The 21,262-nt window shown below is 43.2% G+C and overlaps 2 protein-coding genes across 2 annotated transcripts; one reads left to right on the top strand and one right to left on the bottom strand.

Moving 5' to 3' along the window:
• The first annotated feature begins 165 nt into the window (after window positions 1-165).
• LOC103367229 (F-actin-capping protein subunit alpha-1-like) lies at window positions 166-4,627 on the top strand. The gene is made up of 10 exons (XM_008295197.1): window positions 166-255; window positions 1,325-1,388; window positions 1,502-1,553; window positions 1,760-1,823; window positions 1,919-2,125; window positions 2,205-2,284; window positions 2,522-2,600; window positions 2,702-2,773; window positions 2,914-2,976; window positions 3,109-4,627. The coding sequence occupies exons 1-10, from the start codon at window positions 217-219 to the stop codon at window positions 3,247-3,249; spliced, it is 861 nt and encodes a 286-aa protein (XP_008293419.1). The 5' UTR covers window positions 166-216; the 3' UTR covers window positions 3,250-4,627.
• A 110-nt stretch (window positions 4,628-4,737) lies between these two features.
• Window positions 4,738-20,623, bottom strand: LOC103367228 (CTTNBP2 N-terminal-like protein). Its single transcript, XM_008295196.1, has 5 exons — window positions 20,540-20,623; window positions 18,036-18,143; window positions 10,241-10,492; window positions 9,560-9,667; window positions 4,738-7,196 (listed from the first exon to the last, which is right to left on the bottom strand). Exons 1-5 carry the CDS (start codon window positions 20,543-20,545, stop codon window positions 5,895-5,897), a joined length of 1,776 nt encoding a protein of 591 aa, XP_008293418.1. The 5' UTR covers window positions 20,546-20,623; the 3' UTR covers window positions 4,738-5,894.
• Between the last annotated feature and the right edge of the window lie 639 nt (window positions 20,624-21,262).

Genomic DNA, 21,262 nt, shown 5'->3' with positions numbered 1-21,262 from the left:
TGAGCATTTAACGCCCTCTTGCGTTATAAATCTAGTCTTTGGACTATTTTACATTGCCCTCGTGCAAAAGCATTGATTTTAGGTTGTATTAAAAGACAGTAATATATATGTGCTGACGCGATGTATTCTTGAATAAATAGTTCCTAGTATATGAATGACAGGGCGCGCGCTGGTTGTGTCAGTCAGCTGAGGTAGGTGGGGTCACAAAGAGCCAAGATGGCTGACTTTGAGGAGCCGCTGTCAGATGAGGAGAAGGTTTGAAGACTGTTTATTTCTATGTTCAACGACAATTTGTCTTCTTTGTATGAGGGTACCCGTGTCACATGTTTTTGTGGTTTACCGGTTGCCATTTGGAAAGAGCGTGCCAGTTTTAGATCACATATGGAAATGATAAACTTCCATTAGCTAACTAGCCAATGCTAGATAAAGCTTATAGTTGGCTAACGGCGGTGTAAAATGTTTATAGAGGGGTTTAACTACTGGACACTGGTACAGGAAACTTTTTACTCGTTCAGTGGGAAAGGAAGTATCAACGCCCATTTTTAAAAGTCGTCTTTCAATGTCCTTTCCAGTCTTCAACAATTACAGTGAGGGCTACGTGTTCCTCTCATATAACGTTAGCTAACATTAGCAGCTAACGTTACTTTGCTTTGGATTTCTGGGTCAAACAGATTCAGTTGCAGCTCAAATAGTTATGTTAGCCTCGCATGGCTTGAGATCAGGATGTGGATGCCTCCAGCTTAAATGGAGCCTGATCGTGGCACTCTTCGGTTATGCTGGTGGCGGATGGACGCAATACCAGTAGAAGGCAAAGCTCTAATTATTAGGAATGACAGATTTTGCAGAGTCTCTCTCTGCTGGGAAAGGAGAGTACAGAAAGACATCTGGGCACCAGCAGGCTGGTTTCAAAGTAGAGGCTAGAAAGGCGACATTCCCCAGATAACATCAGGAGGTAGTTAACAATAAAGGTCTCCTCGGCAAGGGAATTGCGGGCAAGATGGCATTGTTTTACAGACATATAAAACGGTCTAGACAAGCCTTTTTAAAATCATGTCCCATTAGGTATCAGCAAGCAGTAGAGTGTCACTCTTTCCTTTGTTTTAAACTGTTCTTTTGTTGTAATGAAGATGCTATAAACTAAAAAAGTCACATGATTATCATCAAAATTACTAACCAAACTGGTAATAACTAAGTATTTGTTTAAATGTAATTATATGTTTGTTCTGTTTGATGAACAGTGAATGTCATGTTGATTCTAATCTGTATTGTCTCATTATTGTCATACTGGCTGAGTTAACTGGTTGCGTTTCATTTGCCTCCACAGGTCCGCATAGCGGCCAACTTTGTGACTCATGCACCCCCTGGAGAGTTCAATGAGGTCTTCAATGGTAAGACACAGATATGGCAAGATATAGAACAAACTGTGGTACTTATTATACTGTTTTATCATTTTGTCTTGTAAACGCATTATGCAAACAGTGGTGTCTTTATTTTTTGTCAGATGTGCGACTTCTCCTCAACAATGACAACCTCCTCAGGGAGGGGGCTTCACAGTAAGTAACATGAGAAATTTCAATACTCAATTTAAAACACCAGAGCCTCTATATGTGGTGATATATTTGCATTGAGGTTTATTATTGCTTAGTCATACAAGCATGACAAGTGTCCTCTAAATGGTCCGTGGAAAATCTTTTTAAAAGCCTTTTGATGTCATATTATAAATGCTGACTGTAGCTTTGTTCCTATTTTATTTGTTCAGCTCTTTTGCCCAGTACAACATGGATCAGTTTACTCCTGCCAAACTCGAGGGCTATGAGGAGCCGGTATGTGTTTTTTCCCCCAAATCTTTCCTCAGAATTTTAAAACAGCAAGTATCTGAGGTAAGCCTCTTCAGTTTGTCCTATCTTCATCTTTATAGGTCCTGATCACAGAGCATGGTGACTTGGGTCAGGGACGTTTCCTGGACCCCCGTAATCGCTTAACGTTCCGCTTTGACCACCTAAGAAAAGAAGTGAGCGATGTGCAGCCGTATGAGGGAGAGATGGCCCTGAGGGGCTGGAGGGATGCCTGTGATACTGCCCTTAGTGCCTACGTCAAAGAGCACTACCCTACTGGAGTCAGTACGGTAAGGCACACCAAAAGATGTAACAGAATAGGAATATAAGCAATAACATTTCCATACTAATGACATCTGTGTGTTGCAGGTATATGGGAAAACAGTTGATGGTCAGCAAACAATCATCGCCTGCATTGAAGGACATCAGTTTCAACCCAAAAACTTCTGGTATAGTGCCCACCCTGCAAACAGCTCTTTAAAGGCATTACTGAATATATTGAATGTGTATATTTGATAGATAATATGTTGCTGTTTTTTACAGTATAGCTTTATCGTTATCAGAAAGGTTCAAGGTTAATAGTTTACATGTATTTTGAGGGGGAAGTAAAAAGTGAAATAATATAGGTATTGTAGTTCTCTTAAGGTTTCTGATGGTAACGAAAGGTTTCTTGTAATTTCTCAAAGGAATGGTCGCTGCAGGTCAGAGTGGAAGCTTACACTTGGTCAGTCCACCGCTCAGGTGGTAGGAGTATTAAAAATCCAGGTCAGTGTGCACATCCGCATTAATGACAAGTCAAAGTCAAAGATTTAAAAAAAGAAAAACTCCAGCTTCTGAAAGTTCCTGAAGTTTTTGTCCGTCCCCAGGTGCACTATTATGAAGATGGAAATGTGCAGCTGGTTAGCCACAAGGAAGTAGAGGAATCAATACCAGTGACTGTAAGTAGAAAATAAGCAGTCACACAGTCTGTCAACAATGGTTCCTTGTGTAATATTAGACTTACTGTGTCAGCTCTGGATCTGTACAGAGGTCATCCATTTCTGTTGGTAGAGTGATTATGTGTTCTTGTTTTTGACAGAATGAAAGCCAGACAGCGAAAGAATTTGTTGACATTATTGAGAACGCAGAGAACGACTACCAGGTGAGCCACCTTTTACTGACTGCGTGTTTTACATACTGTTTAAAACGACAGGTGCAACTTTGCCACAGAAATATTTTGAAATAAAGACATGTTGTACTTGATGCTTTTTTCCCTCCACCTCTTTGCCCACAGACTGCAATCAGTGAGAACTACCAGACCATGTCTGACACCACCTTTAAGGCACTGCGTCGCCAGCTGCCTGTCACACGCATGAAGATCGACTGGAATAAGATCCTAAGTTACAAAATTGGCAAGGAGATGCAGAATGCCTAGTGGAGGGTCAGGGACTGACCGGGGGGATGCAAGCTCCCATGGGCCCACAACCCACTTACACATGCGCAAAGACTAACCAAAGCAAAACTGTATCAACATGGGGCAAGGAATTAAAAAAAAACAAAACAAACAAAAAAAAAAAAACAGTAACTGAGGATTTGCAGACTGTTTGGCACAGATATCTGTCTGCTGGAAGGAAGTTGAAGTTGTAATCATGGTTTGGAGAAGGTGGTTACTTTTGGATGTGTGTTGTGAAAGAGCTGGGTTGGGACAGCATGCAGGGCTGTGCTCAGGACTGCTACATTTGAGAAGTAGACTTCCTTCAGCCATCTAAGGAATCACAGACCTCCCTAGATTCAGGTGTGAGAAGTACCAGTATGTTTTTCTGCAGAGCTGTGATCCTGTCACAGTTCCCGGCACACAGGGAAAGAACCGAGACGCACAAGGCAACAGACGAGAATTTAAGCACACCATCACGTATCAGGGTTTGATTTAGGAAAAAATATTGTGTTTTTTGAAAGTTTTTGTCACATTGTGGGTTGCTCTGTTTGGAATTGGAAATCAGGTACATTAGTCAAATCAGGAGATTAACAGGAAAAAGAAAAGCAGTCTTCTGACATTTTAGCAGATATGAAGCTCAAAGTATTGCTGAACTGACATGGAACTTAGTTGCACATTGCTAACGAAACTGACAGCATTTCTACTTGTTGTTAACATTTAGGAGTAGCACAATCCTTGGAATAGCTCTGTTCCTGCACCTGCATGTTTGTCCCTATCTGTTAGGGCTGAGGGAATGTTGACTTGTTTTCTGTTGTGCTCCACTGATGTATGGTCTCTCCACCCATGCAAGCTACGATGACTGAAATAAGATAAAGCGACTTGTATGCTGCTGCATCTATAATGTATTCTCTGTTCTCTTACTTTGGCAACACCTCCATTGCTGTACAGCTTTTCCTTTGTAAAAAGGAAAACATACTCATATTAACCAAGATTTATTTGCCAAAATCTCTTTCCTATGGTAAAGAACTCCATCCTCCCACCCATGTATGCAAATTTCTATTTTAATACGCTGGTTTTTGTTGGAGTCTTAGAATATTGCACTCTTTACTGTAACAAACTGTTTGTGTATTGATCAATGCCAAGTGAACGCAAAGCAGCTGCCATGTAAGGCAAGATCACATACTGTAATATGTTACATGACTTCTGTAAGGCCACATCATACTCTACGTGTTACGTGACTTCTAAGTAGGCTAACTCTGAACGAGTTACTCTGTGCTGTGTTCAACCCTCACAATATAATACAACTGTGTGCCGATCAGTAATAAAGTTCAAGACTGTACTGCCCCATTCTGTTCAAATACATGGATTGGACATCTTGGCTCGGTTTTTATTTTTCATTTCCCGCTTTTGGAGATGTTAAGCTTTGCATAGTGCTCCAATCAAGATGTTGAAGATTTGTAAGTGGAGTTGATTTAATAGAAGACACAGTAAGCTTTAAAATAGGGACAGTTTATTTTTTTAAAAAGCACTAAATGTTGCAGGTGTTCATATTCTTCTTTTACTAGAGACAGCTGAGAAACCCCTCACAGACAGCAGTGCATACATCTACAGGTTTAAATAGATTGGTGAAAAATATCAGTTTTAAAGCCAAAACAATATAAGACATAAAAAACGGTAAACCTATAACAATCATCTGATGTGCATCACTGTTAGGATAAGACAAAGCTATGTAAATAATTTGACAGATACTATAGAATAATTACAGTAGCAAGATTCAAACCTTTAGCGTCCATTATCTTCACGGATGGAATATCTAAAACAGTTGTCATATAAGCATGACATGTAGTCCTTCTTGGTTTGGGTGAAGGAGAAATCAACCTTCCCTGAATAAAAAAAAAACAAAAAACAAATCTGAATTGTAGAAATACAGTAATACAGTGCAAAGTGTGCTCTCCCTTTTCAAGACAAGACTCAGTGTATTCATAAGTATAGTAGAAAAAAACAGTACATGCATGTGATGTTCGTTCATAGACAATTGACTCAATTCTTTAACATATTTACAATATATTACCGTGGAACATCTCGATAGAAACTGCATAAGAATTGGTTGTGAAAACATTTAAAAACTACTCACTATTATAAAATGGCGATACAGTAGCTACACATTTGCTATGCTCCACATCCATAGATTTTAGCCCTTCTAATTGCTATACGGTTTTTCTTCTTTGATTGTAGCAGGATTGGCAGTTTGAGAGTTGGAGAAAAAGAAAAAAAAAAGGAAAGCAGCACTGTACAGTGAAGTCCCATTGACATTTCTTTCTTCAAAATCAACAGATGTTTTGCTTGTGGTTTGTAGAAAACAACTTAAACTCAATAATTCAACATAAAGAAATCAACAGAAAAGAAATACTAAATCCATAATATACTATATTTTACTTCTAGTATGTCTTTTCCAATTGTTTCTCAGATTGTGCTATGGAGGTAGGGGTGCGACAAACTCTGCATCTGTTGAAACCAGCACAGCTTTGAAGTGTCTAGATTTTGAGTGCTATGAAGTGGGTTTGCAAGGGCAAGCAAAGACAGATATTACAGAACTGCTGATTTAGCCCTGACTTGTTTACCAGTTAGTTTGTATGATCTGGCTGTTAGCTACTAGAGGATAAAACCAGGTCTGACTCCTTCGCTCCCTCCTGCCCGCTGCTGCTGTGTCCACAGTTCCCTGTCAGCTCTGGGAAGAGGCTGGTCCGAGCAGAGTGACTTGGGGAGCCTGGAGTTGGACTCATGCCTGGCTTCTTGGGAGGGATTGGAGGAGGATTGGTCTTCTCTGAGCGAGGAGTGAGGGGAGAGCGAATGCCCGGAGACAGGGGGCCGGAAGAAGGCGACCTCGACCCCGGAGGAGATGCCGCCAGATTGCGGTAGTCTGTACCAAACGGAGAGCTGCTGATTGGCGACAGCTTGACTCCGGCCTGCTGGCTGGTAAAGCGGGACAGCACCTGAGTGACAGTGTTGCGGGCCAGTTGCTTCGCCGTGCTGTGCTCTGGAGGGGGAGGGATGGAGGAGGTGGTGGGGGAGAGGTCCCTGGGGGAAAGAGGGCCACCGTGCTGCTGTTGCTCCAGCTCGGCCTGACTCTGGAACTTGTGCCTGGCAGCCTGGAATCGCTGGTTGACTCCAGCCTGGTAGGAGGACTGATGGAAGCCTGGGCTGCCCAGACGCTTTGCCAGAACAGGGGAAGAAATGGGGGAAGAGGAGAGGGAAGAGGAAGCTGTGCTGGAGGGAGAGTTAGGATGAGGGTGAGGAAGAGGGTGAAGAGGCGAATGCAAAAGTGCTCCTCCACCATTTTCTACTCCTCCGTTTTCTGCTCCTCTCCCTTCCTGTGTTGGTTCTGTCTCCTTCTGAGCGTGATGGCCATTAACCTTTGGCAGTGAGGCGGATTTAGCAGTGGCAGATACCTTTCCATCTGGCTCAGTCTGAACAGAGGTGGACACCACCATCGTCTTGGATAATGGCTCTTTCACCTCCATTGCAGCCACCTTTACCTCTTCTTTACATCCTTCGGGCTCAGCCAACCTCTTCCTGAGTTCCCCCACCTGTCTCTCAAGCTCCCTACTCCTTTCCTCCTCTTTGCTGAGCCTGGCTTTCATTTGCTCTCGTTCTGTGTCAAACTCAGCCAGCTGCCGCTCAGACCTGGCCTCAAGCTGAGCTGTCCTGCTCTTTTCGCTTTCAAGAACTGCCCGGAGCTTCTCCAGGGCGCTGGTCTCCTCTTGCAGCAATGTGTGAAGTTGGGAGACCTTCTGAGCCTCCTCCTGAGCCTGGCTGTTGGCTTTCTGGAGCTCCAGACTCAGAGTTGAGGAGAGCTGCTGCTGCTGGGAGAGGGACTCCTCCACTTTGCTCACCACTTGTGCTTGTTCCTTCTCTAACCTCTGCACTGTTGCATGCTCCACCTCCAACTAGAAGACAGTGACAGAAATACAAATCAAGGCAAGACAGCTTTACCTTGTTTGACCACAAGGAGGCAAAATAACACTATTATTTGAAATTACAAGAGTTTTTGCAAAGGAGTTTACAGATTTTGCACTAAACCAAAGTAGGTATACCCCCGTGCAACATCACGTAATTTGAAATGTTTCAAAATTGTATCACCTCTTAAAATTATGTAAAACAAATTCATTAGTATGACTGCACTGAAAATACAGGCCCCAATATAAAAATTAAGTGCGACTACAGTGACTGCACTTGTGATCAATAGCACTCCAGTTAGAAAACGTGTAGTCTTTTAAACAACATTGTGGTTTCCAAATTAGCTGGATAAACTATCTGTATGAATATGATTTTTAAATGACTCTAGGTTTCGTCGAAAAACAGATAGGAAAGTGCTTCAGACTTGGCACAGTGGTTATCAGTGGAAATCAGAGCTTCTGTGACAGCTCAGTGTGAAGGACAATGCGTAATGTCAACCTCTATGGACGGCGTCCAAGGAAAATGCCCTTGCTTGCTGTTTGGAACAAAACTGCAAGATGAAACTTTGCGAAAGAACATGACAAGAAGCCTGATAAGTATTGGGAGCATTTTCTTTGCTCAGGGGAAAGCAAGGTGAATTTGTTCAGCTCAGGTGGGGTTCAGCAACCTGGTCAGGGCTACAGTACCACAGTAAGTGCATAGTCCTGACAGTGAAGGACGTAGGTGGGAGTGTGCTGATTTCAGGCTGCATGAATGCAAAACTTTTTGGAGACGTGACATTTATAGATAGCATCATGAATGTCTGTTGTTATACCAAAATGCTGGCTGACAAGATGACTCCCAGTCTGCAGAAGTTTGGCAGGAGAGCAGCATGATAACGATCAAAAGCACACTGCCAAAATCACACGACTTTCTTAAGAAGGAAAAAGTGAAAAGTATGACCCAGCCAAGTCTGTCACCTGACTTGACTCCAACAGAACGCCTTTGGGGTATTTTAAAGAGAAAAGTAGAGCAACTCAACCCCTCTAGCAAACAGCTGCTGGAAAAAAACAAAGAAGACTGGCATGAAATTTCTTCAGTAATCTCTCGTAGTCTCCAGTGAGGATTGATTCGTAGCTTACTACCACCAGAATGAATGTGTGTGAATGAATAATTGACAGTTGATTGTATGCGCTTTGAGTTACTCCTTGAGTAAGAAAAGCACAATATAAATCTAATCAGTTATTATTATTATTATTATTGTTGCACCAAGTTATTGCTATGAGGCATTACTATAGTAAATTTAAACTACTGTGTGTCTCATCTGGCCTGAGAACACCTTGGGGTCTCCCATGAGATGTTGCCACGGCAACCCGACCCCGGCTAAGCAGAGGGAACTCGGTGGATGGATGGCTAGATTTACCTGAGCTGTTATTTTCGTACCCTACTGCTCACCAAAGAAGTGATGCAATTTTTGTGAGATGTTACAATTTAGGTATCATTTAACACTGAAGTGCTATTGCACAGGGGTCTACTCATTTTTGTTGTATAATGTACATATAGCTCTGCCTGATAAACTACTCTTAAATTAGGTCCACCAGGCTTATACAGACTCAGGAAAGGGAATAAAGTTTGTGTTGTTCAGAGGAGACAGCAAGAGGGGCAGTTGTTCATGTTTTGCCCTGTTAAAGAATTATTTGCTTGCAAAGCATGTTTATGGAAAGTTCAGTTTGCGTGAGGTCATTAGAGGGTGACTGGACTGCTTAAAAGCTTTGATGAGTGCTTGAAGGAAATGAGAGGTGATGAAATACAATCGTGTGTGTACGGTTAGTGTACAAAAACACCAGAGGCAGGAAAAGCCTGAGGAAGGCTGGGAGACACTCAGGAACCTTTTCTTACATAAGACACTTGTGTGAAGCTTATGTAGTATTTGATTGTGTGCTCACAGTGTGTGTGCACCAGCTGACCTTGCATTGGACATCGACATCCATTATCTCAGGTTTCCTGAAGCCATAAAGCCCCATGGCTGCTGGACAACTAAACAATAGCCTCTTCCTCATCTGTTTCCCATGGAACAGTCCTGGGTCTGTGCATGAGAGTGCCTGTGTGTGTGTCTATACTTCAACAGGCCAAACCCTCTTCGCCCCACTGAGCTACACAGTGGAGCTGCACTGAAGCTTCCCTGCTCAGTCGCTGGGTTTTAAATCACAGCTACAACAAAGGACACTGTGCAGACAGCCAGGGGAGCGGGTAAGGGAAACAAATGCACCAGATGTGCTTATCAGTAGGTGAGCACTATTTTTCTGACACTTAAACATACAAATATTTACATGCACACAGTACAAGTACACTATCTTTTCCAAGTCTGTCACACCTGTTGCAGCAGTTTATCTCGTTCTGTCTGCAGCAAGAAGGTGAAATCAGCGCGCTGCACGGAGTCCTGGGCATGCCGCTGTTTCTCCTCCTCCAGATCAGCGATCATCTGCCAAACACAGCCAAGCAAAAAAAAATTACATGACATGTTGACAGGTTTCTTGTTTCAGGATCCAGTGCATGAATTTGACATAATTTTCAAACCAGTACATTACCTTTCCTTGATTTATCTTCCTTGCAAGAAGCTTCCTGTCCTACATACAAATTCCAATGTGAAACTTCTCCCCTAACTGATCAGCTTGAACTCATCTTCATTACAATATTTTGTCAGTTTCATCGCCTCTCTGAGCTTGATTTATGCACCGTCTATATTTTGACTTTCCATAGTTCCCATACACTCCCCGGCTTTGAGCTCTGCTGTGACAAAGCTCCATATCACCCCTCTAAGCCCCTGGTGCAGCTGCTGCCTGTCTGCTTCACCGCCAAAGCCGAGTCAATAACTGAAACATAGAGACTAACAGATACACGCACGTTATCACACACACAACAAGCCTATTGTACAAGTGTGTGCCTCTGTGTGACACTGGCTGGGCTCTTAGCTGGCTCCAGCATTGTCCTTACACGCAAATCTGATATGAAGAAGCGCGAGCTGAGCTGTGTGTGAGCACACATTGCCTCTTACCCTCCTGTGTCTGCTCTCAGCAGCAGCTAACTGTCCCATCATCCTCTCCTGCATCCTTTTGCAGTGAGCCATGACCAGTTTAAGCACAGCCAGAGGGTTTGGGCCCACTGCCCGGCCTTGCAGATGCGTGTGAGGTTGGGCGAGAGTGTTCTGGCGCTCCATGGTGTCGTTGTCCCGCTGCAGGGCCAGGAATGGATCGCTGAGGTCATACTGTCCGTAGCGCTCCTGGACAAAAGCATCTCTGTGCTGAGCCTAATCAATACACACAGACACACGGCACATGTAAATAGGCAGGTAGTTATATTAACAAACTAAGAAAAGCACCCCCTGTTTCTAAGAGAGAAATCAGCTTTACGAAATGATGAAGCACACACATGTACATGCATGTGTAGCTCAGCAGCTTGTCATGAGAGTATCAAGTATTAATCTGCACATGTGGGCTGAACATATTAATATATAGTCATGTACATGTCCAGACCTGACTGAGCAGAAAGAGCCAGCATGCTTGTGTGTGTTAGTTGGATGATGTCTCTTTTCCACACTACAGCACAGGACCGAAAAAGTGTTGAGAAAATGACATGAGGCCCCACTGCTAGGGCCAATGAAAACACAGCAAGTCATCACAAACACGCAAGGATGCACACTCGTACACCCCTATGCACAAGACTGACTTGCAGGTAAGAAAAAAACGAAGTGATCATCATTGGAAAAACACCCGGAAGTGTGTGTCAGTGTGTGTGTAGGAAAACCGTGCTGAGTGATGTTATCGTCAGTGTGAGCACAAGCAGATGGTCTTTCCCGTCAACCCAAACACAAAGAGGTGAGGCATGGCTGTCCAACCCCCACAAGGGGCAGATGTTAACTGCTCTCCTGGGGATGCAGGGGTGAAGGACTGGGCCATGAAATCTCACATACACACACACACACACACACACACAGAGAGAGAGAGAGAGCTGTTTCCTATGAAGCGGTTCGGTTATACCTAAACTAAAACAAAACAGTTGCCACTTGTTTGCGGAGAAATCACGAGAAGCAAAATAATGCAAGTAACTCAACTAATCTGACTTTATTTCACAGTGTTCAAGTTGGTTTACTAATAAAAATGTGCCAGAATGACAAGAAATGAAGTGAAACATGACGGGGCTTTGTTGACCTCACTCCTCATCGCCCTGATATATCATCAAGAGAGTGTCTCAATAGCTACATAACGGTTAGTAGGTTTGAGCTCTGAAGGCATGTCGGGTCAGCTGGTGATCCTATTGATGCTAGGCACATGCCACAGAGTTCGTCCCACGTGCCTTCGGGACAAGCGTCTCTGTTTCCCCATGCAATCCTCATCAGACACCCCAGTCCAGCCGGCCCCCGTCGGCCCCCTGCCCAAACACGCATGGCACCGCATTCCTCTGCCGATTCATCATCATTTCTTAGAAAATGCCTCTCTCTTCTTCCGCCTTTCTGTCAGCCTCTGTTTTTCCTCGCACGCTCTTAGACACTGGTGACACAAATACACACACACATCCTGAGGGTTTTAGTAAGGAGGCTGTATTTGAGGCTTTTTCTCCAGCTGAACAAAGAATGTGACCCTTAGTGAGGAGATTACAGAACTTGCACAAAGACACTGTCTTAAAGCCTTCAGTTTCACGCATTGTCTCTGAGTCTGACCCAGGAGGCTTCTATGTGCGAGAGTCGGTATAAGTGTACTGTATGTGTGTGGTATGTCTATATCTCTGTTTCCCTTTTTCTGTTGATTTAAATTCAAACGTAAGCCACTACGTGTATGTTTACTTGAGGTTGTGTGCATGTGTCACTGTGCAGGCCTTTTTTTTAAAGCTTTAAAGCCTCTTCAGCTAGCTGGATACTAAACTGCAGCGCCCTTACTTAGAAAAACAGACCATTAAGGGCTGGGCTGCATGTGTGTGTTTGTGTGTTTGTGTGTGTGTCACTGCCCTAGCCTAGGGTCGGGTCTCCCATGGTTTTTTTTTTTTTTGTCGGGATAGTTCTGATCATAATGACAGAGTGTGCTTTCCTTTATGAGAGGGCACGACAAGCAAACCCTCTCTTCTGCAAAGCTCTCATTTCTGCTCAACTGCTGATGACAAATGTCTCGACAGCAAGTCGTGGGAAAGAATATATTTTATGCAAATAGCGTTTTCTGTTCACTGTCTTAATTAGTGTATTTTTTAATTTTCATTGAATACTTAAGAATTCCTTAACAACTGCCTGCAGTGTTGTTCAATTAAAATGGCTGTGCTACAGCATGTTTGATCATCGCCTCCTTCAGCAGCCTTTTTCATCCGATGCATTCCTGCTACTGTAACAAGGTGTGAAGGACAACCTGATGCTTTTCACCTTTAGAAATTGTGTGTCAGTCAGTTACCTACAGCCTCAGGGCACAATCATGGCCTTCTGTGAGCTGAAAAGAGCCAAGGAGTCCTGTTTCCTTAGTAATGGAGTGCCACACAATGAACTAAGCAGCAAGCATGGAAAAAAAAAAACACAGCTCTGAATGAGCATCTCCTGTTACAGATGTACCGTTTTACTCCTTCTGACCAACCTAATACCGTGGGTGGAAGAAAAATGTAATGCAAGCATATACTTATCTGCATATCATTGCCTGTGTGAGTCTTAACTCACTGGACGTTTGCTGCATGTGACTACAAAGTCTTCTTGTCAGGCAGCAGTGGTGAAAAGTAAAAGAAAATGATCATTAAGTATAACAACATATCACATACCCACCCAACAGTTTGGCTGAGCAGCAGAAATACAGCTTAGTGAGACAACGTGGTGCTGGAGGCTAATGACTAGCTAACTAACCACTAACGACAACATAATTGTTTGAAACACAACCCCTTGACATGGTAAGTGTATGCAATGCTGTCCTGAAAGAGCCCAAATTGCAAATGTACCTACTGAAAGTAGGTTGTAGGCAGTGAAACTGCACAAGCTCTCTGGCCACACGTATGACATATGACTAACTTAAAGAATGTTATTGGTAATTTTCAGACAATTGTGTATTTACACATCTACGTGCCCCATGTTAAGTTTTGCTTCACACAACATGATACAAGATGTGAGTTAAAGATTCACTTTCAGAGAAATATTGTATAGTGACTCCTTCACTGTCTGCACACTTTACTGTGTTGTCAGTTTAACAACAGATAGATAAACCTGACATTTTTGCCTCATTAATCTGCTGTCAATGAATGTTACAGTTCAGCGCTGAACCATCAGCAGACAGTGGATTTGTCAGAGCAGGGATGGTGAGAGAAATAAGTAGTATAAACCATTTGCACACGCAAAGCATATCGGTGTAAAAACATAACCTAGTGGCACATGCAGTTGTTTTAGAGAACACAGCAGTGTGAGACAAAAAGAAACCCTTAACACTCCTTATACAGGAGCTACACACTCACCTACTGTTGCAGAAATGCCCTGCAGCAGTGTGGCACCTTCAAAAACTACTAGCATATTGGCAGCGTAGGAAGCTGGTGAGTTTTCATGCCACTTCTGTACAGCAGCACACGAATTTGCCATTTTGTATATGTACTGTACGTTCTGGTCATTTGAAGGTACACATGGCAATGGTACAAAAACGGACTTGTAAGACAGCGTCATTCATCCGTAAACAATGCCTGTTCCACCTACAGGCTTTTGTTGTTCTCCAAATGGCAGTAAAGGAGAGAGAGAGGTGAGATTTTAGGTGCATGATGTATGTAGTGTACGCTAAGGTGTGTGCTTAAGGCTCAAGCTGTATCCTCCACACCTCCCACCCACACATTAACCACAGACAGCATTGAGATAACTGTAAAAACACCAGACAGGTTTGTCTCAGTAATGTTTAACTATCTCAAACGTTATCATCAGTGGGTTAGTGACGAAAAGTGGAAGCAGGTGCTCTCAGCCTTTGGTCAAGCACCGCTTTTGAAAAGAGATACCATATCACTGGGCGGAACACGGAAATGCTCTGTTATATCTTGAGACTGAGTCAAAAATTAAACTGACACGGTTATTTATTGCTGCTGATATTAGGGTCAAACCTCAGTGACAAAGCAACTTAGTATTATCTCTGGATCCACTGGCTGCTGTCATAGTTCGGACTGACCTCTTGTATTGCTTATATTTTATTTGTTGAAGGCAAACGCTGTCAGATTCAGTGCAAATAGCAGTGTGGGGTGGGGTTAGATAGGAACCTTTACTTTCAAGTTTAGTCATAAGAGAGGCTGCCATAAAAAGACACTACCACTACCCGATCTATGTTGCTCCTATGGACGAATCACTGATGTGTGTTGCTGTGTGGGTGTTTCTGAGCACTTAGAAGGAAAAAAAAGAAGGTAAGATTAGGTACTTTGATGTCATCTGAACATTTTCAGGTCACTTGCAGGCCTCAGGCTGTTGATATGGAAGCACTTCACTGACATCACAGACCAGTGCATATTACAATCTTACCTTGTTTCTAAGAGAACCTTTTGTGCACTTCTTGCTCCATTTAAAATCTTTTCCCCCTACCACTCTTGACAACATGTCCAAACTGGGCAGTGACTGGAACAGTAAAAGAATATACACTCTTATCTTAGCAACACACTGTAGCCAGACCCTATTGTTTATGGAGTCAGGAAAACACGTCAGCCTGCAAAAATAGATGAAGCGTTTTAGGATTACAGGACATGACATCATATGGAAAACAAAACCGGTCCTTCTTCAGAAAATGAATGCAATATCTGAATCACATAAAGCTTACGGGAACTCTTTGGTCACAGGGACACAAGACCACAGAGTCTTTAACAAAAACAGTTTAGAAGCAGTCGCTCTACACAGATCTAAAGTATCTCAATGTCGACAAATTTGTTTTGTTGTTTCAGTTGTTTTAGAGAACAATTAAGGACAGACTTAAGGTTCCTTCCTGGAGTATTTAAGGAACAGGTGTCTCTCTCATCGTTTTCTGTCTTTACCCGACACTCTTTTGAGCCACTCTATTATTCCATTTACGCCTAACAGACAGAAGACAATAATAGCATTAGTTACCTATAGATGAAGACAATCGACAGCTCAGAAAATATGCCACTCCTCTTGGAATGCAGGACCTGTTTCTGGTGTCATGTTCTCAGGAATGTTCCCTCTAGTAAAACTGCTTATCTGTATCCTAAGTGATGAGAACTAGAAACAGTACGATCAAGAATCTGTAGAGACAAGTCCAATAGGTGACGCCATGCCATCCTGCGATTAAGCAAACACTGACGTGGTTTAACGTTTTGAAGGGTTTCGAGTGAAGGAAGCGGGGGGAAAAAAAGGGATTGAGGACGGTTGTCCGGAGCAATCTGCAGGCATCCCAAGTACTTGCTGCTGTGAAGAGACAATATTTAACAGAGTGGAAAGAGAAAGAAAGAACGCGCCTCTTTCTCCACTATTCTCTCATGCAAGTAAACATCATTGGCACACACTGGAAGTTTGATTAATGCAGCTTGTTAGGTGTCACAAAGAAAAGACAGCTCTAGTTAGAGACGAGCGATCGCTTGTGGAATATCAAAATCAGCAAAGACAGAGAAAGATGGACGGTCTGAATACATTTCCTGGGTGTATCTAAAGGATTCAGTGGGAGGCAACTGGAATTCTCTTTTTGGACCAAAAACAAAACAAAAAAAGAAGTCTAGTTTCCTTCTTTGGAATCTCTTGGGATTACCCTGAACCGGATGGCAGAGAATCTACACAGACTCTCTGGATGCCAAATTCAGCCACAGAAAGCCCAGTATTGGACACATTTGCCTCTGACACTCCCCTCTACACACTATTTGCCCTAACGGTGACCGGTTGGTAATTTACTGCACAGGCTCCCAGCAGGAACAAGGGAAGTCAGTGATTTGAGCCTACAGCTCTGTACATCCTCTCCACAATAAACACTGCAGCCTATGAGTGGCCCAGTGGAGACCACCAAAATGTGAGTGGGCAGATAAGACATGGGTCACGGTTAAACATGAAAGACCCCCCGTAATGTGGCCGTGTTTGAGTAAGAGAGAGGGAGGAAAGGAGATAGAAGGAAAAAAAAATCGCAGCAAGAGCTAGAGATACGGAAAGAGGAGTAAGTAGCGACAACAAGGCGACCGCACATTTGTCCTAAGGGAATGGCTGTGTGTGTGCATGTTGAGTTTTGGGTCAAACGCTGCATGCTTCAGATCTGGATGGCTGCCATTTAAGCTGCATCTGAGCTGGTGCGGTTAGAGTGGCTTTCCTTCGGGCCCTGGCACTGACATTCTCTCATGATTACAGCCTCACTGGCTTACTAGATAAACTTCACTATCAAGGCCTATTTAATACAACAGGACGGCCGTGGTTGCTGCTTGTCGTAATCACAGACTCAGTGTCTGTTTCAAACGGTGAGTCAAGCATTCAGAGTCGGAGCAGTTTCATCCTGCAGCCTGGAACACCTGCTGTGGCCGCGAGTGTGAAAAGCAGCCAGGGGCAAAGAGAGAAACAGTCAGACGAGGCTCAAACACTGAAATGTATTATTGCTGAAGGAAAGCTATGCTCTTTCACTTGAATATGACTTAATGGGCTGCTCTGATTTGGAATTAAAGGGAAACGCACAGACTTGTGACAAATTTAAGGAAAAAATTGGAGCCCTAAACCCCTACGATGAGGGTTTTGGGGTATTTTTCTGGCATGATTTCAGTCTACTTGTCCTCTTAGAGGGCAGGTCAATGCAAATTAACACACCTTTGTGATCACCTATGATGAAACAGTTCTATCACAATGGAAGTGGCCTATTCCAGGATGACAACACTCCTATCCACAGAACACTCCCTGAATCATGGGATGAGTATTAAAATGATGCAATTCATTTACCTATGGGAAATTTATGACTGAATGAACCATCTGAGGCTATATCTTTTGGAAGAATCTCTGTTCTGGCAGCATGTTGTGGCCTAGCACCCGACTGAGACACGTGATGTTGGTTTTTCCTTTAATTTGTCGCCTTACTGTAAGTATGAAACAGTAGGCATCTGTAATACGAGAAGGTTGTTGTTGAGTCATGTCTGAGGTGCTATTCACAATGTGCACTTTGGTGAGTCAAGTTGTGCAAATTGACAATGAAGTTCAAAGCATTCAGTGCTTGTCTCGGTCATCTGTGCACAAATGGTAAGCGCAGTGTGAGTGTAAATGCATCCAGTCATCTTCATAGCCTGTGTTTAGCGTTCCAAACACAGTTGGATGCAGCGGATTTGCTTGTGCTAAACAACTGTTGTGAGGTTTAGAAATACATAAAATACAACATATCACAGAGGTCCCAAAGTCCTCTTCTCCTAAACCCAATTTTGTTTTTGATAAGCATCTAGGAATTTCACAGATTAAAACCAAGGTGGGTACAAATGATCACACATGACACACCAGTCGGTCTGACCTCAGTCTAGACACAATATGGTCATATCCAGAGCTGAAAAGTGCCTGAACTGATGAAAAAGAAAAAAGAGAAACGCAGACTGCAACTGTAGCTAAAGACGGGTCTGACCAGCACTAATACTGGGGCTCTGTTGGATGTAAAGATCTGGGAGCGTTCCATTGTCCTCACCAGCTCTGTTTCCCAAGTTTCCTATTTACACATCCCTTTCCTGTTAGCTCACATTCTTTTTGGGATTGTAATGCTGAAACAGGCTAATTTTAGTGTGTCAAAGAGTATACTGATTTAAAAACTGGTATGGCCATTACATGATTATTGTGCTATGTCGTAACTATTTATGTGCATACACTCCTAAATGTACTTGAGATGTCCTGTAATGAGCATGACTGTGAGCTCCACACTCACCCTGAGGGCATGTATGACTACATCCTGGGCCTCCAGCTCTCCCTCCAAGACACTGAGGAGAGTCAGCAGCTCTGCTCTGCTTAGAGCCTCCACATTCATCTTCTCCTCCTAAAGCGATGGAGACAGAGAGAACAGGAAAGAGTTACAGTGAGATATATATTCTTATTTATTCAGGTAAATACGATACAGTGGCAGACTATTCAACGAGGGTTTCATAAAGGAAGGAAATTACCAGAAAATGAAATTCGAAGAATCTGCAGAGTCAAGAAATTTGAATACTTCTGGGTATTACAAATGGATTTTTATGTAGAACAGCACATTATGGTGGCTTCTCCGTGTGTAATTTCAGTGAGTGGCACAGGAGTAATATACAATGGGACTTGGGGTCCCATCTGTGGCCTCACTGGGTTGTGCTCAGGGTTATAAACAGGAAGTCATTAGCATATCTGCACATTAAGTTGCAAAAGGCCCGAGGACAGTTGTCTGCTTCATTCAGTCCCAACTACCTACTGTGAGGTATCCGTATGCTCCAAATCCCAAGACTGTTAGGCAAATGTGACTGTTTGAAACTGCTTATTTTTTTAAAAACTTTTAACATCTTAGCCATCCTGCACTCCGTCCACTGCATCCTGTGATTCATCAGATAGATCACAGCGGTCAGACATAAAGCGCCTCACACGGCTGACATCATCCTTAAAACTGAGAGAAAGACAAAACACCCAATTCAAAGTTGACTTCATCTGGTAAATAGGGAATGAAGTCACTTTCAGATCAGCTCCTCGGACTGTGACTGCTCCTCAGTGTTAATTATGTGTTTGACAAGGGATGTGTGAGCAGCAAGTCACTAACAGAAGCTCAATTAAAATCTGCCAATTAAAGCGCCGGGCTGCCACAATGAGTTGAGTGTATTTTCGCACAGATTTGAAACTCACTGGTGAATTACACGCCATTTTTTTTTACAGATGTTTTAGGCGGATTGACGATTGTGAACACTGTCTGTTGTGCAGGTCCCAAATGTAATGGTTCAGAGAGTTGAGATCATCTGTCTGGGAAAGCCATAGAACGTAATTCTTATCATTTTCACACTTACCAAACCACTCACTGACCCTTTTTGCTCTATGTAGAAGAATCTCTAATCTATGTATTTTATTCTTTTCCTTTAATTTGTCCCCTGTCTATATTAAAAGTGAAAGCATATCTTCACTTTAAATAAAACCTGTCCTCCTCCTTGCTGCTATGAAGGGTGAAAGTGAACTGTTTACTTTCTTATAGCAGTGTCCCAGAACATTCTTTGTGTCTCCAAAATTCCTGCCTGCATTCTGTGGCTCCCCGCACATTCACAGCAAGGCAACTGTGTGTGTGAATCGGTAGGTATTTACTGGCTGCTAACTTGTTACGTGTTGCGAGTGTGTGTTTCCCAGCTCGACCCAACCACACACATACTTTGATACTAGTCGATTTGGTTCAGATATTTATGCGCGTCTGAAGTTTTGGCTGTCAAAGTAGGCCAAACTCGCGATATGTCACCCGATATCTATAAATCTGCGTCCATGGAAAATTATTCCCACATTCCAGGGATACCCACACCCCGGGAATCATCCCTGAAAACCCCTCTCTGTAGCCCACAGAGGTTTCAAGTGGCAGTTGGGGCTGTGTGAGCGCTGATAGATGACCCCATGTGAGTGGTTTTGCCATTAGATGATGCAAATCAACAGCTCACGATCAAGCCAGCTTCACACATCAATGTTAGAATCATGCAGCAGCCAATCTGACAACACTGGTCTGTGGTAAGTGTCAAAGTGAGACTGTACCACCCATTTCTGCTGAGGTGCATTCAGACACAAATCATTATCTGTTTTCTTTCATTTCCTCTCAGATAGCAAATAAAGGCCAGATTTAACTTTATTCATCCGTGATGACATGGTCAGTGTGCAGGAGAGACTTCCTCTGTGTGTGCTCAGAGCATTAAATGATTGCTGTGGTTGCTCAGGAACAGCTCAGGATCCACCTGCCGTCCAGGGCCTTTGTCTGACACAAGGGACTGTCATTATCTTCCACATTACTAACATTCAGTTCACTTGATGAGTGCCACGAACATCACAAAAACATCACATTAGCTATTATCTATATAGTCTGCCTGCAGTGATAATGGTAAAATCAATATTGCATCAATATGACTGAAGCACTCACACCCATTTGCCTGTAACTGAACTCCCCATAAAAAAAACGACAAATCTCTGGGATTTTTTTCCTGCATTATTGATTCAAAAACATGTTTAACTATTATTATAAAGAACAAAGTCATGCCTAGTTTAAAACTGTAAAGTTTCACTTGAGCAGAAATGGCAAAGCCTATAGCCGTGAGCAAATATCAGACTGGGTCACAAACCTGTCTATGGACTTCTGCATTTTGCTTTCTTATTGAAAAAAACAAAAAAAAAACACCATTGATATTGTATTTACAATCTCTGAGAGCCAGTGGTAAATATTTCCCCGCAACGTACCTTCATGCGCTCCGTTCTGGCCGCATTAATTGTTCTCCAAATCCCAAAATGAGACTCCACAACAGCATGAATCAAAGCACTCCACTGTCACAGGCGCTCTTGCGCCGAGGCGAACGTGAACAACAGACGTTCAATGACGAGGCTCTCGGCCAATCAGAGCGCCGTAGTGCTGCGATCTGACCAATGGCTGCCGGGTTTGCCGCTAGTGGGGCGGGGATAAGGGCGTTCCCGTTTCTGCGGGATAAACCTCTTTGTTTCGGACGTCCAATGTTGGATTTCTGCTCCCTCCTGCGTCCCAGCGTGATCCCTCGAGGAGTTGGCAGATTTGTGTGATCGCATAAGAAATGCGCGAGTTGTTTTGACGTGTAGTTTCAAAGAGTTTGAAGTCCACGAGTGCGGGGAGTTTCAAACCCAGAAGCCACAATGCAATATTTAATTAATTTGCAAGTACCTGCGAATGTTGCTCCTGCACAGACAAATGCATAAACTCACTTTGCAAGCAGGTTATTTCACAAAATCCCTCCTAAAAACTGACGCCTGGTGGAGAAGAGGGCTGGCAGCTCTGTCTCACAGTGTTTCAACTCCCCTCCATGGCCAGTGGCAGTATCACAAGGCGGAGTCGGCATGGAACGTGTCTTGCTAGATTTTACCTCATTCCCACAGTTTAGAGTATTGTAACTCATGTGGTTTTGCAGCTCTTTAGCGTCAATCAGTCTAATTTTA

This window comes from Stegastes partitus, unplaced genomic scaffold (assembly GCF_000690725.1).
Source record: "Stegastes partitus isolate 25-593 unplaced genomic scaffold, Stegastes_partitus-1.0.2 Scaffold1030, whole genome shotgun sequence".
Lineage (NCBI taxonomy): Eukaryota > Metazoa > Chordata > Actinopteri > Pomacentridae > Stegastes > Stegastes partitus.
Note: the sequence above shows the minus strand (reverse complement) of the source record. Positions and strands in the feature narration are given on the sequence as shown.